Here is a 17,525-nt window from a genome sequence, read left to right as displayed (position 1 = left end):
GTTTGTTTTAAATTCTTATTATGTCTATAATATAATTGAAAATTTAACATGTTAAAGTTAGCAAGCTTGAATTAAAATTAATACAGTGCACTGGGCCTGGGTTTGGATATTTTCCTGTTAAAATCCATTTAAGGTTACTGAGGCTAGGTGGCCTTGTGGTTAGAGCATCCGCTTTCTGTGCAGAAGGTCCGAGGGTTCCGAATCCCAGTGTCACCTAGTCTAGGATTAGCTAAATCATTTGTTCTATAAAATCTCCTCGGTCGACTCAGCCGAATGATAGAACCGGTGATTGAGGTTTAAATGAGGGAGGGTACCTTTATAAGTTCAAGAAACTCCTAGATACCCCTTCAGTACATACTGCTAAACATAGTACTATTAGCTATTACCTATTAACTATATATATATTAATTATCAATACCACGTACCCACACCATAGTAATCAGGAGCACGAGTTTTCAGCTTATGTAACCGAGCGAGAGAATTCAGAGACACAGATCTCTTCCACCAATTAAAACCTCAGAGGGTCTTACACATACGCTAAGCATTCAAAAATCCCACTCAGACTACCAACATGTGCCTCAGAAGGAGTCATCTGTTCCCAGGGTCAGCCACATCATTGTTCAAGCAGGTTTTCAATGTCATGCTCAAAAACGATGGATTTGGTTACCATCCCTTCAAAGTCAGCAGCCAACACCTATAAAGGCATTTACTCGTGCTCAGCCACCAATTAAAGATCTATACCGTAGATCATGTGAACTATCCAATCTCGTCCTACCTCCTCAAAAATCATGCACACGAGAAATGCCCAAACTCGTATTGTAAATTCTCGGCCCAAGGGCAGCAGTTACTTGGATCTCATTAGGAAAATGGGCCACCTCAATCTGCTGGATTTGCCACATTACTTACAGGTAAATAATTGTAACAAATTTTTAAATGTGGGCCGTGCAGTTCAAGTTTATAATTAGCTTAAATTTGACATTGTAAAAGATTAGAAATGAACAAAATGGTACTAGCTGTCTATAATTACTGAAACATATGTGGCTATTTTTAATAAAAACAAATATTTTAATAAAACAGAATATTTATTTTGTACGGCACAATCAAACAAATATCAATAAGAAATAAATCAGGGGGAGGTTTGAAAAGAGGTTTCGAAGTGCCGAAGGCCACTGCTTATCTTTAGGATTTGAGAGTGACCTGTGTCTTGAAACCCCCTCATCCATCCACTACTTCAATAACTTGTTAGTACAAATATAGAAAAATGAGAATAATAAAATTTACTTATTGGTATTAGTTTGGTGACATCGGAGAGCCCAGTTGAGGTTTTAGTTTTAGGTAGGTTTTAAAATTATAGTTTACAAGGTTAGCCTTGTTTCATGGCAAGAGAGATATCATGGTGTTCAGAGCCGGACCGGATTTAGAATTTGGAGAATTTAATATAGAGTATTTACCTGTATTAGGTCATCTCGATTTTGGAGGGATAGCAAGTGCTTTTTAAGGTTAGATTTAAGTGATCGCATTGTTACTTTAATAGTCCAGATCATATTTTTACAATTCTAAGATCAACAACCAATAGTGCACTTGTGCACATTCCACCAGATGTTTCGTTTATTTTGCTTTTCAATCTGTACTAAGTACTAACTGATCGGTACATAACTCAGGTAAAGTTGTTAGAGAACACCCAATTCCGCAAAGTCCTGTCAGCGCACCCTATCGACAACATACCCTACAGTGTTTTATCTGAGGGTGTGCTGCTAGAACTGATGAGGTGTCAGTTGTCTCCGCAGCTCCCTGCTAACCCTTCTCTGGAGGGAGTGGGTATTTTCTTTGATCCTCCTGATGATCTGACGTCCAAACAAGAGGTGTGCGTTTTTAATTTTAACTTACATCCAGGTTATTGTTGCTTTATAATAGTTATTTGTAAAATGTATTATATAATGTGGAATCAACTTTCTTGGTTATTTACTCCTTTTCACACTGGTGTAAGTTTTAGCATCCTAATTCAGCCGAAATGTCTGATAATGCCAAGACGCCCTCTGGATTGGCCGGAACCCAGTACATACGTGCCCAACATGCACCGGAAGATAGAGCCCTCTGATCTGCCTGGCCCAATGGTAAACCGTGTCGGCAAACCAAGCTTCAGGGAGTACGTGATGAGCAAGCGATCTAGCGAATGGGGGGGGTCGTGGGCCATCTTTGTTCGTGTGTGCGCGAGAGTGCCGGAGCGAGGGGTGAGTTTCCTTTTGTACATGTTTGACGTTGAGAGGTTTGACATTTTAATATTGTGGCAATGTCCGCATGTTTATTATAGTGTGGTCATACCTAAGAGGCTCGTGATAGAATAAATTGTTTCGAAAAAGAGTGGGATGCATGCCAGTAATCTTTAAGCAAATTTAATCAAAGCTTAATCTAGAGAATTAACCTTAATTTAGAGAATTGAATATTTGTCGCATTTAGAAAAGAGACTTGACGTATTATCTTCTTACGGTTTCAATAGCATAAAGAAAAGTCAAGTACTGCATTAGAAAATGGAATAATTGTTCCCTCTTTTTAAACGTCGACAAATTAGATGCCACACACGGTATAGTTTCCATCTCAATTCTCCATTCCAATTTTCAGCTGGATAATTTTACCTAATCTTGACCTGCTGTTTGACCTAGCCTTCGTCCACTAAATTCTACAATGTTTGCCAGGACTAAGTCTAATAACACATATTATATGTAGATTGTTAATGTATGCTTATTTTATGAATAAGATATAAAAGATATATTTTAACCTGCAGCTCGTGGACGGAATCTCAGTAAAATCAGGCGCTGAAGACCGGTCGACATCTCACATAACGAGCGTTACGACATTTCTTAAGGGGTCATCTATCACTCACCTCTCAGATAGGGCTGATGAAGGAGGAGAAGAGGGAGAGGAGGAGATTGTGTCACAGTCTCTTGATGTCGTTCTTCCTGCTGGTTTGTTAGATACAGTATAAATTGTTTAAAGCTCAAATTAGATTTGATCCACCAAAATTCCAAAAAGTTTTAAGATTCTGCAACATTTGAATTCAACGCTTGCAGCATTACTTTTGTCTCTACTCCGCGCCGTTAGTGTAAATGAGGGTAACTTGATAGTTTCTAACTTCCTTTCTCCTGACTCCTTTGTCCTGTAGATGAGCCTGTGCTGCGTATCCCATCTGCAGTTGAGGACACAGAAGACATGGAACTGATGGAATAACAAGCTCCCTGCCTCCGACAAGAGACAGTTGGAGACACACAAGCTTCTCAACTGTCACCCCCTTCTCGGAGCAGCACCCTAACTCTGCTGCATGGATAGAAGCGAACCAGGACAGTTAACGACGCTTAGCAGCGAGGATTGCTAATCTTGTGCTTATTGTTAGGTATGTTTATGCATTTGCAGTTTAATTTAGTTGATTGTTCAAAACTTTCGATCGAGTAATAGTTTAACAAATATGTATTTCCAACATCATATGAATCGTTCTGGATCCACTTACACCGTTACCCTCAGATGATGACCCCACCGCTGGAGAGTGGCAAGAGTGGAACAGTCAGTGGGAACCCCAGTGCAATAGATGTCCTCACTTTAAGTGAGCCTGGTAGCCCCCATTTCAACCGGGACCCTATCCCTCCCCCAGCATGCACCCCAACTAACGAAATGACGCCCAACCCCTCCCCCACAAGAGAACTGATAACTCCATCTTCTACACCTACTAAAGAAGTAGAAGGAGAGGAGGAGGAGGAGGCTGGGGAGCACGTGATGGAACACGATCACATGGTTACTGACCAGGGTGAAAGGGAACCGCCTGCCGACCACGGAACGGATCATGATCAGATACTGCAGCCTGAAACTTGATACCCGGCCAATGTCTCTGAACGTTTAATATTTGGAGAATAAAACTCGCACAATGTCGGGTTGTTTTCACACCTTTCCAGCTAATACCGGTCGAGTCTTTGTACCTAATCAGTCATAATGTGTGTAGGATTTAAGTCATTTTGGAACACGATCACCCTATGATCATATTATTCTAATTAGTGATTTTATATTTTAGAGTGGTAAATTAGTTTTTATAAGTTATTACAGAGATACATTGTTATAGATCAGATTAGTACACAGATGTTTTAAAGGACAGGTTGATATTTTGATGTACACAGATGTCAGATAAGTTATAAGTTTTATTGCTAATTATATACAGATACATACCAGTAGATTCAGAACATTTTTACTTTCATTGAATGTAAATATTTTGTAAATTAAATAATTTGTAAATATGTATTATATGTGTAAAAAGATAATTTTACCCAGAATAAATTACAACAACTAGCAGGAACCCGTCTAACCCTAAAGTGGTGTCAAGACTCAAGAGACTAAAATAATTATTACCTATTTATTTCGCGTTTTTTGACCCCACTTGGGGTCCAAATTTGGCTCTATATCTCTAGTTTTTTTGGCCATTTTTTTATTTTTTCATGCTGATTGTGAATGCCATAAAACATTTGACCCAGTCGCCGCGAAAGTTTCAGTTGTATATCTGTTTACGGTATTTGCGGAAAGTCGTGTTAAAGTTGATGCCGTGGTGTCAGTAAAATGGCACGGAAAATAAATATATATATTATAATATATATATATCGTCTCGCTTTTATATATAGTAGTGCTACTCATAAATAATACTCCAATCCGGATTTTACATGTAAAAAGATGGATGTATATCATCATCATGTGATCTCACAATCAATCAAATGTATTTATGACAGCATCTTCTTTGTTATTGCTCTCAATCATGATAAACTCTCCCTATTTGGTATAATTCTTACTTCTGATCAATCAAATTGAAAGTTTGAAAATCTTTTAGGGTGTGTCCTGAAATGTGTTGCAATACCATTTTAATGAATAGTTCAGTATCAAGTTTTACAATCCTAGGCTTAGTCTGATATGATGTTTGAAATTTAATAACTTTACACCATTGAGCCTTCGATTAGAACGTAGTATACAATGTTAACGCATTTGTCATTTCGACTTTAACAACGGTTCTCAGTTCGATACCGAGTACCGACGCCTGGGAGTTTGGGCTTCCCGGCCAGATATTTGTATAAACTATTTATATTTGTTTTAACTATAAACCCAGTCAACAACTGCTTACAAGTTACATTATAACATTCCACTACTGCTGACTGTTGATGTGAATGATCGCTGAAATAGCAATGATACCATTCCCATCATCTCGATGTACTGAGTTGTCAATGTTAATTGTGACGGTGAATATATCCGTGTCACGTTTGTTATATTTTACTCATAAAATTTCTAACAGAAACACTCCTCTTAGGAAAAAATGGATATTTTACACGCATTTCTGTTGGGGCTGCAGGACAGTCTAGTAAGTGGGGGCAAGACTGTAAAACTACTGAAACAAGATCCAGAAATCAGATCCAAGCTGCTGCAATGTTTCATGCTGAACGGTGTCGTTTTCATGTTCTCTCTGCTCTTCTTTGACTGGGTGATAGTGCCGATAGTGCTGCTGGTAGCACCTAGCGAAACCTCGCACCTGGTAGACATGATACTGACAGCAGTGTTCCGGGTACTCTGGGTGCTGCCTCTCTATCTTATCAGCAGACTGTTGAACGTGTTCTGGTATCAGGAGATAGCTGACCTGGTCTACAAATCAGTCAGGCGCTCACGGTCCCGCTCACCTGCCTCCTCTGTTTCAGAGCTCATTGCGGATATCATATACAGCGTTATTGTACAGTGTGTGTTCTTGGTACAGGCCAGTTTGACTGGTCTGATTCCAGTTGTCGGTTACCCGATGCAGGTTGTTCACATGGCGCTGGTTTACTCTCTCTACGCTTTTGAGTACGTTTGGATGAACCAGGGACACGGGGTAGTGCTGCGCATTGCGCACATGCACTACAACTGGGCCTACTTTGCAGGGTACGGCATGATAATGTCAGTGGTGATATCGTGTGCTGACTCCTACTTTGTGGGCGTGTGCCTCTTCTCCCTGATGTTCCCAGTTCTTATCGTCAGTTCTCATCACTCCTCACCCCAATCCAGAGTCAAGTGTTTTCCTCTCCCTCTCTTTAAGCCCAGTATATGGGTCACTGAGCGGGTCATGAGCTTCACTAATCGTAGATAAAACATCTCAGAGGTCCGAACTTCCTGGCACGCATTAATTTGTGGAATATGATTACTTACGTTTGTGGATCCGCCTCACCGACCACCGTGTGCTTGGTTACTTACAAGTACGGTGTAATTAATTAATTGTTCATAATTATAAAATTCTCGATTCTCAGAATTTTTTTAGTTGACCTGGAAGAAACACGTTTCCGTTTTTAATTTTTGCTTTTGAAGAACGATTTCTTTCAGTGTAGAAGATTAGATTGTCGAGTGCATGTCACAGAATAATAGAACAGATTTGAAAATACATTGACACTTTGTCAGAAATCATCTGACATCGTTTAAACCAAACAAATATATTCTGTCATTGTGCTTTTTTCTTTAAAAACATGCACATTGACTTTATTTTAAACGATATTACTTTCATTGTTTTGAGTAGTCTTTCGTAGTAGGAAGGGCGTAGTTTTGTCTCTTCGAAAAGAAAGGTTTGACGTAACCCAGCGTCACTCATTTCTTAATTCTACGTCTGACATTTTGTAATACTACACATATTTCTCTTTTTTTCCCTGTGTGTGTGCAGTATTGAGTATGATACCATGGATAATTTACATGTCTTTGTTGTTAATTTTAATATATTCCGGGGTTTCACGATTTTGTTATGTTTGGTTTATTTGTTTTTATCATTTTTAAACCGTGCCTCTGTATATTGTTTGCTATTAAGAATATAAAAAAAGTAAATGTAATTGTATTAATTTGTTAAATAATATGATCTTACCGTTATAATTATATAGTTAATCCTAATTTTAATTGACTGATATTTTTGTCATGATTAGTGTTGTTCTTGAGCATGCTCCCGTAAAATTACAAAGTAAACAATATTATAAGTTACTGATGATTGTTAGCTTGACTACAAGGAAGTTAAATCTTGATACGATAGTTCAGTTATTGGCACATCTTCTTGCATTGTGTACTATGATAACAGTATTTTATAATGTGAACAACACCTGCAATCTACATTTACCTTGTGTTCACATTTTAGATCGTTTTAACACCGAAAGATGTGAGTGTTTGTTAGACTATTCTCTCAGCTGAACAATACACAGTTATTATACATCCAATATTGAGGTTATAATAACTCACAAGGCAGTGTCCACGCGCAACTGTGTAGTGCAGTGGTTGTTATGTGTAAAATTTTGCAAATCAAATTAATGTAATTCTACAGGGTTACCTTAACAGTGTTAAGGTGCCCTAATCTTGTTTAAAATGTTACATCCATATCTTCTAATCTAGTTCAAAATGTCATGTTCACAGTTTCTGATCTAGTTTAAAACGTCATGATCTCAAATCTGAGCAGTTTCTCAAGTTTAATCTGCAGAAGGCGGGAGAACGTAAATTTAAAAACAGTCGTAACGTCAAACGCGGCCCTGCTTGATGCTTGTGAAATCAGCTGATTTGAAGATTCGCTATCTCACTTCTTAGTTTTCACAGCTTACTATTACAGTATCTAGTGTTGTTATTTGTTTTCTAACGCCCGCCTCCCCCTTCTAGCAATGTGGTTTGGTACATGAGTAGGGGGACATGTAGAGATGTGTGAATGGGGAGTGAGCACAACACGTTGCACCAGCTCAAGCTATTCGTCAACAATGCTAAGCTAAAAGAGCCCCCAGGTCTCTTCACTAAAGGTGACCCTTATGCGGAAGTGACGGTTGACGGCCAGCCACCACACAAGACGGACCATGCTAAGGGAACCTGGGAACCCTGTTGGAATCACTCCTTTGATTTGCTGGTTTGTACCAATGAATTTTCATTATGAGACTATGTTGTGCGTGTAGTATATTATGTAGTCTGGATTGAGTAATACATTTACGGGTCCCTCCTGTAACATGTAAATTTGATTACAACCAGGTATGAGGTACGGTCTAGTGAACATCATCCTGTATCTTCCAGTGTAATAAAACTCTCCCGATATGTGAACAATCAGCTGATCATTCAGCTAAATGACCGCTGGCCGCCTATACAAATTAGTCCAATTCAGGAAATGTTGCCCCACACAAAGCGGCAATCTCAGCCTTATTACCGCCCTACTAAACACAAGATAATCTCGTCTACCACTAAATGTAAAAGTAACATAAATAACTAATACCCGCCCTCACCAGGTGAGTGAGAGATCAGAGATAGAGATTAAAGTGTACATAAAGTACCGCTTTAAGAACGACCTGTACGTGGGCTCCAACTCTCTGAACCTGGCCCAACTTCTCCAACAAAACGGAGGTTGTCTCCACAACATTGACAAACACGTGGTCTTGTTTGATAAGAACAAAACCAACAATGTGGGCGCTGTTTTTCTTACCTTCAATATGGAGGTGGATGTGGATACTCTGAGTAACATGATAGAGGGGATGGCTACTACTTCTGGTACTTCTCCTGGACCTTCAAGGTTTGTTAGCACAAGATTTGTTAGCACTGCAGTTGTGCTGCATGTACATTGTACTATTACTATTAGCACTGTGTAGCGCTTTTAGCACTGTGTAGCGCTTTTAGCACTTTGTAGCACTTGTAGCACTGTGTAGCGCTACATGCTGTAGGCCTCTTAGCGCTGTCAAGTCATTTGAGTTGAAATTTGGTATCAAATGTGTCAATTACACCAGAGTAGCATGTTCTACTTCTATCAGTTGTACTGAGTACATTTTATACGTCATGCAACACAATGTATAAAATGGCTCTGTAAACGTCCCATGAGGCCTCTGAGGGATCTAAATGTTACTGTGTTCATTTACCTTGTACATTTTTCTCTAGGGTTTGACTCTGTCCTGGCTTTATTTCATTTCAGAAATTTGAATGAAAGAACTATTTCGTTGATGGTTAAGACCAAACCTTGGCCACACCCCTGTTACACACCTAATAAAGTTTTTAAAGCGGGGATATTGTTAAACATTTTTCCAATACATAGTACATTCTTGGATTTCAAACATAGAATCATGAACATTTGAGCCCTAGCTTGACTATTTCCAAATCAAAATATCACAAATATTTGGCATATATCATGTAATTATTAAAATACCGCTACAGTGAGCTAACGATAATAGTCACTCTGTATATTCCCCTTCCTACCTTCACATTTCGTTTTATCGTACGATCGTGCTTACTTTATTACATTGCTGTTTATTGTGTGTTTCGTTTTCTCGCATTATAACACACGTTCAGTAGAGGTGTATTAGTACCGATTGGGGGGGGGGGGGGGGGGTCCCTCTTATTATTATCTATTTGGTTCAGGTGTTAGATAAACTGTCTTAATAAAATACGAAATGTGCCTATCGTACTGCACTATGGGACAGTGGGTTAATACCAGCACAGGATATCAAATATCAGTCACATGTCACAGGTCTAGGCAGCAGTATATTGTTAGCTCCAGCCCTGTCTCTGGTTACATCAATCAGCTCAGTTCGTTTTCTTAGTTTGCGTTCTATTTGTCGTATAATTTTTAGAACTCGTTTACGTTAATAGTAGCTAAATTGTTTGTGCTGTCGTTAAATTTTTTCGCGTCACAGACTCGCTTTCTTTAGAAATGAACGTAATTTCCTGGGACATGGTTTGATACCTATAACCTACGATGAAACTTAATAGATCAGTGTACGTGGGAATTGCAGATAAATTTATTTAATAATGATGACAAATCCACTCTTTCTACTATATTTTGTAGTTTATTCCATTGTGTAATTTGTATGTAATTGACTGATTTAAAAGATTTCAATTTAAAAAAATTATAATATTAGATTTAATGCTATTGTCCTGGTCACACGTGAAATTTTGATACCGTTTAACCTTAAATTATTGTATCTATTAATACAATTCAAGGAAATTGTACAATATACATTATACGTTGCACACTATATTGGTCAGTGTATTTATACTCTGTACAACACTTAGTTCTACTGTCTAGGAAATGATAGTACACTATACAGCTACTTTACAATGTAACATACTCCACACCGCATACAATGTAGATATGTAAACAGCCACTGTCTACACCTGCCACACTATTTCCTTTCTAAGTCAATACTTCACAGACAGTGCCACTTTAGTTGCGTGTCCCTGACTCACTCCACCTCACAGCAGTGCCACTTTATTTGCGTGTCCCTGACTCACTCCACCTCACAGACAGTGCCACTTTAGTTGCGTGTCCCTGACTCACTCCACCTCACAGCAGTGCCACTTTAGTTGTGTGTCCCTGACTCACTCCACCTCACAGACAGTGCCACTTTAGTTGCGTGTCCCTGACTCACTCCACCTCACAGCAGTGCCACTTTATTTGCGTGTCCCTGACTCACTCCACCTCACAGCAGTGCCACTTTATTTGCGTGTCCCTGACTCACTCCACCTCACAGCAGTGCCACTTTATTTGCGTGTCCCTGACTCACTCCACCTTCAGTGCACGATTACAAGAGAACGGCGGGTCTACATCAGCAGAAGATGAAGAAGAGCCACTGCCGCAGGGCTGGGAAATGAAGGTTGATGGTAACGGGCGGAGATACTACGTGGACCACAACAGTAGAACCACAGCCTGGAGCCGACCTAAACCCCTCCCTACTGGCTGGGAACAGAGACAAGACCCCAGAGGCAGGCCATACTATGTGGACCATAACTCCAGGACCACCACTTGGCAGCGACCCACTACTGAGAATGTAAGATATTATCTGATAAATATATCTCTCTCTCTAGAGATCAGAGTGTGCACAGATAGTTGAGATATTTATCCTAAGTGTTCCATTATTCATCCCAAGTGTTCCATTACTATATACACACCTTGTGTTACTAAGTAATACTAGATACCTTATGAATGTGCCGGGTTTAATAGCTCTAACGTTTTGTTTACAGCGGTCAACTTACCGGAAAGGTAACAATTAAACTGTTACATCTGTGTTTTAATTCCCTAAAACTATGATCCTCTCCTGTTGCAGGTATTAGAGTTCCAGTGTTGGCGGAGACAGTTATCTGATAACCAGGAAGCTAACCGAGTAAACCTGGAGAACAGATACGCGAACAGCAGTAGCGCTGCGGAGACCACCCCACCAAGTGCTGCTACAACAGGTAGTGGTAGTGGTAGTGCTACTACCGCTGCTAGTACTGAGGAACCTCTACCTAGTGGCTGGGAGAAGAGGGTTATGGACAATGGCAGAGTTTACTATGTTAACCATGAAACAAGGTATGTGATTTAAAGAGTTCTTGAAAAGTTTAGATTTACCCTGAGAATTTGATATACGGTATGTTCACTTCTTTTGAGCAGACTTATATTGCAAATTTGGGAATCTGAAGTGGTAGAATTTCCATCGCAAGACATGTCAGATATATAAGTGCTTCCAGTTATATTTACTGCAATATTACAACTGTACGTAGTGTAAATCTTTACAGCTTTAATTAATAATAACACTTGATGTGTTGATGACAGAGATAGTAGTGTGAACCAATATATACCGGATAGTTTTAATAGCATAAGTATTAAGTAATGCTGGGGAAGTTTGTTTTCTTCCGTGAAAGAAATTAACCAATCAGCTTGCATCTTCGTCCAATCAAATTCCAGAATCACTGTCCCTTTTCAAAACAAGCTGACATCTCCTCCCCTCTATTACCGAGTGTCTATAGTCTCTATACTATTAAAGTGTTTAAACTAGAATTACTTACAATTTCTATTAACCCCATCTCCCCTATCCCAGGACCACACAATGGGAGGATCCCAGAGTGCAGATAAAGAAAGCCAGTAACCTGCCCCTCCCGCCCGGCTGGGAGGAGAGATACACTTTAGATAATACTAAATACTTTGTAGATCACAACACTCGTTCCACCACATTCCAGGATCCTAGGGTCGCTACCAGTGCTGCCAGCTCAGGAATTCATTACGAACGATCTTATCGCTGGAAGGTGTGTTTATGGTTAATATGTTTTGTAATGCTTCGTTAGAGTACAGGGGCTCGCTCATAAGTCATAACTCTGTTCTTAAGCTGGAATGCTACTGATCGCATTGATAATTGAAAGAGAAAGCAAATGTTACAAGTGGAGAGCTGTGTAAACTGAGATGGCATTATTAATATTGTAATTGTGTTCTATTGACGTCACACTCACACAATTCTCCCACAGTTCGGACAATTCAGACATCTGTGTAGCCGTGCTAGCCTCCCCACCGGCCACATCAAGATAACAGTCAGTCGGAACAGTGTCTTCGAGGATTCCTTTAACCAGATTCTTGGCATTGCACCTCAGGACCTCAAACGAAGACTCTTCATTTCCTTCAAGTGAGAATTATTGCAGAGCAATTAGAAGTAACTAGTAATTACTGTTTGTATGGTAGATCTGAAAATGGTATGGAATGTAGATGGAGCTGTTATGGAATGTATTTTCAGCAACATTCCACGCATTAGTATTACTTGCTATTTCGGCCATTTCGGCCATATTACATTATTTTACAATGATATTTGATATCTAACTTCCTCCTCCCCCTGCAGAGGAGAAGAAGGTTTGGATTACGGTGGGCTTGCTCGAGAATGGTTCTTCCTTCTGTCCCACGAGATGTTAAACCCAATGTACTGTCTATTTGAGTACGCCAGTAAGAATAACTACAGTTTACAGATAAACCCCGCCTCTTACGTCAACCCTCACCATCTCACTTACTTTAAGTTTGTTGGAAGGGTTATTGCTTTGGCTCTCTTCCATAACAAGTACATTGATAAGGGCTTCACTCTGCCCTTCTACAAGAGAATCCTGGATAAGCCCCTTACCATGCTCGATCTTAAGTAAGTGATAATTACCGTCCATTTTATACAATATACAGGTACATGGTTTAAAACATTATATTACAGGAGATTGACTTTTTGTTTTGCATAATTTTGTTAATTGTGTGTGCGTTATTTCTGTGAACAAAGCTTTGTTCTGTGAAAAATATTACTCCGTGCATCTTGTAGTTGTAGCTGCGATATCTCTTAATGCACTTACACACTGTACTGTACAGTTGTACACACATGATGTAGCCATATTGTCTAAACTGTATATCCGTATATAATGGGATTATGTTGTTGGTATTATACATAATTTGGTAATGTTATAAATGTTTAACAAACAGATCACTAGTTGCGAGCTAGTTGGCGGGTAAAGTGCACATCTTTACCAAATTGCAGTGTGTAGTAGAGAATATAGTTTAGTACTTTAATAGTTGAGCTCCAAATTTTATAAGTATTCGTCACTAATAATCGTAGACGCTAGAGAATCGTGTGAGATTGTCAGATATTGGAGATTGCAATAACTGTTGACATCTTGACCCGTTAAATTTGAAGTTTTTTTCTGTAAGTGTATGAGATTTGACAACATCAAGCCGAAAATCTATAGTTGGTACATCAAAATAGTATGCAAATGTAAATCCTGTTACTGAGTAACTATTTAGTTACTTTGAGTATAAAACTCTTCGATAATTGGTGTACGATAACATAAATGTGCTCTGTAGCGATATTTCGATATGGTTGTGGCAAAGTGGACTTGGTTTTTCTAACTAATACCATCCTCACTAACCATCCTCTTTTCTCAGGAGCATAGACGAGGATTTCTATAACTCCTTGAAATGGGTGAAGGAGAATGATCTGGAGGAATGTGGTTTAGAGCTTTACTTCGCTCACGAGTTTGAAGTACTGGGTGAAGTAAAGATACACGAACTAAAGCCAGGAGGAGAGGATATCATGGTGACTGAGGAGAACAAGGTAACTTGTAAAATAGTGCATATCTGAGTGAGATTAGACTTAATTTTATACTTAGCTTTAAAAGAGTTGGCTGTAAAGAATACAGTTTTAGTTGCTGGGTGTTCGTATTTTTAGTCGTGACATAACCTTGCTAAATGCTGAGGTGTAACAAATTGACAAACCTTACATACCAATGTAATAACCAAACCCATTACATAACGTACACCGAGGTAACACTGATAATGATATAAATTATAATGGTATGATGACCGGTTAATTTTGCAGGAAGAGTACGTTAACATGATGGTGTCCTGGAGATTTACCCGCGGTGTGGAGGAACAATTCAAAGCCTTCCTGGAGGGATTCAACGAGATAGTTCCAATACAATGGTTACAATACTTTGACGAGCGAGAGTTGGAGTTGATACTTGTGGGGATACAGGACTTTGATATCCAGGACTGGCAAGCTCACACAATCTACCGGAACTACAGGCGATCAGACAAGCAGATACAGTGGTTCTGGCAGTTTGTGGCTGATATCAGTGACGAGCAGAGATCGCGACTCTTGCAGTTTGTTACTGGAACGTGCAGACTTCCTATCGGCGGATTTAGGTAATATTATTAATATATTGTGTTACTTTGTAATATTTAGGTAATTAATAAATATTATTAATATTGTGTTACTTTGTAATATTTAGGTAATTAATAAATATTATTGATATATTGTGTTACTTTATGTGACCGTTAAAATGTGAGAATTGAGAAAGTGTATTCTTTGTCGGCCCCCTTCGTTTTTTATAAACGAATGATGTGTAGGATTTAACGTTTAGCTAACTTATTTATGCCACATCGTTCACTGCAACAATAATTAAAATGCTAAGCACTGCTGTACAATTGCATGCATATGAAGCACGCACGTGTGTTCTTGCTCAAGCTACCAGTGTTTTGAGGCAGCGCACATGAATTGTCTTGTAGCTAATTAACTCGTAATAAACTTGCCGACTTAAATTCGTTGCTTATTAATAGTAATTGCAATCACGTGTCTACGATGCAAGTAATCCTGGAATTTGAAATTTATCGACGTCTGTTTTGTAACCTGTCAAATTATTTCAGCGAGTTGATGGGAAGCAATGGAGCTCAGAAGTTCTGCATCGAACGAGTTGGAAAAGAGAACTGGCTACCAAGATCCCACACATGCTTCAACAGACTGGACTTACCCCCGTACAGGTCCTACGAACAATTAAAGGAAAAACTCTTATTCGCCACCGAGGAAACTGAGGGCTTCGGACAAGAATAGAGAGATCAGTTTAAAGACTATATAATATATTACTTGTAGAAAAAATTTTGGTTTCGAGTCTCAACACTCTTCGTTAATAGATTTGTAATTTAGCGATGATTTGGAATTTATTGAGGTTGACAGGGCAGTACAAAGCCTTTAATTATTTGGTTGGTGTACACTGTACTGTGACCATACAGATTTATGATTTGAAATATCGAATTTTGATTTGATATATCATTTTGGTTTGATATGTCACGTGTTTCAGCATTTGGAAAATAAAAGACCGTACATTATAATTTTAGGGATGTATGTTGATTGACTTAAATGCTGATTTTTAAACAAAATTCCCGTAGCTTTGTGTTTTACTTCTAATTTGATCCTTAAAGTGATACTGAGGATGTAGTTTGTCAGAGTCCTTGATGTTTATATTTTGCGAACTCAATTTAGAAATTCACCACAATTATCATCAATAAGCCTTCTGTGCAGCGTGTACGTTTGTTTACATTACAAATTCCCAATGATATTGCTCATTGATGATCTTAGCTGCCTTTATACTCTGATGAGGTACACTAATAACAGACCAGAGGGACGGATGGACACAGCCCTCCAAAGATAAACACTGGAAAATACAAACTTGGCCGTATCTATGTGCTGCGCGCAGCGAGGTCTTCCCAGAATGCTAACAACTTTTACCACCCTCATAATGAAAAGCACATTGCGGAGTATGTTTCGGGAATGCACGCTCGAACACACTTTGCTGCAATCAGATAGGTTTCTCGGACCGACCGCAGTTAACCATCCACAATCCAGTGGCGTAACGAAGGGCCCTGCTGACCCCGCTGTGCAGGGGGGCGCCGTCTTAGGGGGGCGCCAAATCGTCGTTTGAATGTGGGACAATTTCGAAAACTTAACTAAAGTACTAGCAAAACTGCGCGTTTTGCTCTAGATACACACTTTTTTAGAGATTTTACCGGCGTATCCTCTAAAATCACCTAATTTGTTCAATTTTAGGGAGGGGCACCAAAAGGGGAAGGGGCGCCAACAGGGTTGACCATTGTTAATGATCTGGCCCGGCGCGCGCTACTTCGAAGAAATTTAGACGAGTAACATCCGTCAACAACAGGGGGGCGCCTTTTCGGCAGGGGGCGCTAACAGGCAACGTTACGCCACTGCCACAATCTAACTATTATATATGAGCCAGTAGCTGGAGTGTGGCATCTAGGACAATATATGGAATATGATACAGCCAGAAGCGATGTTGAATCTTTTGTCAAAAGTCTTGGCATAATATTCCACAGAAATGGATCGTTTACAGCAGCAAATACTGAGCTGAGGGCCAAGGCTCTCCGTGCTCTCTATGGCCTCAAAGGCAAAATAGTTAAGGATGCCCTCTCACACCGTGCCCTTAATATTCTATTTGACTCCTTATAAAACCATCCTGCTTTATGGCTGTCAAGTCTTATGCCCCCACTCAAAAACCATGAGATACCTTTCAAAAATAGATGACAAAGCCAACCCCCAGCATACCTTGAAGTACATTGCACAAGACCACTATGAAAAATTCCACCTAAAGTTTATCAAGTGGTCTTTGTCTGTACATTCAAAAGCATCAATATAGGTTGCTGGGGCGAAAGCGGGCGCCACCCTCTATTTTTTGAAGCCTGCAAACTTGCAATAGATTACTATAGTCGCCTTGAAAACACTGAAAACGAACTACTCTGTGCTGCATTTCACGAACAAATCATGTTGGGACTTCCTTGGTATACCAACATCTCAAAGCTTCTCACCAAATACAACTTCACCCCCTCATCTTCCTCAAAATCTAAGCTCTCCACCCAAATCAGTCATAACATGAGGGAAGAATTCGTGAATACCTGGAAAGCTGCCAAGGCCTCCTCGCCAAAACTAGAATTCTATAACTTAATTAAACATGATTTCGAACCAGAGGCACACCTACGAATTATCAAAATACCGGATGTTCGAAAAAGTCTGACAAGGTTTCGTATCAGCTGCCACAACCTCTACATCGAAAGGGGCAGATACGAAACCCCCCTTGTACCAAGAGAAGAACGTTGGTGCACCTACTGCTTTTTCAGCAAAGGGCTAAAGCCTATTGAGGACGAAAGTCACGTATTGATTGATTGTTTGCTCTACTCCTCAGTTAGGGAAAAATTCAATTTCCATCCCCTAAACATTACTGACCTAGTCGGTTTGCTCTCCAACAAAACTCTAGATCCTACCACACTCACTGCCACAGCAAGAGCAATCCATTCAATTCTCTCTGTGAACGAAAATTATACAGCCTATTATAAGAGCCCAGATTTCCACTCAAATACTGGCAAGTGCATAATGCTATAGGACCTTAAAATAAGATTGAACCATACAAACTCGATTTATCTATTTTTCTAAAAC

The 17,525-nt window shown here is 39.5% G+C and overlaps 3 protein-coding genes across 4 annotated transcripts; all 3 read left to right on the top strand.

Moving 5' to 3' along the window:
• The first annotated feature begins 481 nt into the window (after nucleotides 1–481).
• Nucleotides 482–2,674, top strand: LOC134813628 (uncharacterized). The gene is made up of 4 exons (XM_063821531.1): nucleotides 482–908; nucleotides 1,662–1,862; nucleotides 2,007–2,266; nucleotides 2,620–2,674. Exons 1-4 carry the CDS (start codon nucleotides 789–791, stop codon nucleotides 2,672–2,674), a joined length of 636 nt encoding a protein of 211 aa, XP_063677601.1. The 5' UTR covers nucleotides 482–788.
• Nucleotides 2,675–5,333: 2,659 nt separating this feature from the next.
• On the top strand, nucleotides 5,334–7,386 carry LOC134813510 (etoposide-induced protein 2.4 homolog). Its single transcript, XM_063821331.1, has one exon. The coding sequence runs from the start codon at nucleotides 5,336–5,338 to the stop codon at nucleotides 6,134–6,136; it is 801 nt and encodes a 266-aa protein (XP_063677401.1). The 5' UTR covers nucleotides 5,334–5,335; the 3' UTR covers nucleotides 6,137–7,386.
• A 222-nt stretch (nucleotides 7,387–7,608) lies between these two features.
• Nucleotides 7,609–15,465, top strand: LOC134814000 (NEDD4-like E3 ubiquitin-protein ligase WWP1). Of its 2 annotated transcripts, XM_063821961.1 has the most exons (10): nucleotides 7,609–7,903; nucleotides 8,274–8,554; nucleotides 10,547–10,799; nucleotides 11,076–11,320; nucleotides 11,829–12,033; nucleotides 12,250–12,404; nucleotides 12,615–12,902; nucleotides 13,688–13,856; nucleotides 14,121–14,446; nucleotides 14,948–15,465. In XM_063821961.1, exons 1-10 carry the CDS (start codon nucleotides 7,712–7,714, stop codon nucleotides 15,129–15,131), a joined length of 2,298 nt encoding a protein of 765 aa, XP_063678031.1. In that variant the 5' UTR covers nucleotides 7,609–7,711; the 3' UTR covers nucleotides 15,132–15,465. The 2 variants fall into 2 exon arrangements, with proteins under 2 accessions (XP_063678031.1, XP_063678039.1); XM_063821969.1 differs by lacking the exons at nucleotides 7,609–7,903; nucleotides 8,274–8,554 and adding an exon at nucleotides 9,561–9,747.
• The last annotated feature ends 2,060 nt before the right edge of the window (nucleotides 15,466–17,525 follow it).

This window comes from Bolinopsis microptera, chromosome 1 (genome assembly GCF_026151205.1).
Source record: "Bolinopsis microptera isolate Bmic1 chromosome 1, MBARI_Bmic_1.0, whole genome shotgun sequence".
NCBI classification, from domain to species: Eukaryota; Metazoa; Ctenophora; class Tentaculata; order Lobata; family Bolinopsidae; genus Bolinopsis; species Bolinopsis microptera.
The sequence above is the reverse complement of the archived record's forward strand: the minus strand, read 5'-3'. Positions and strand labels throughout refer to the sequence as shown.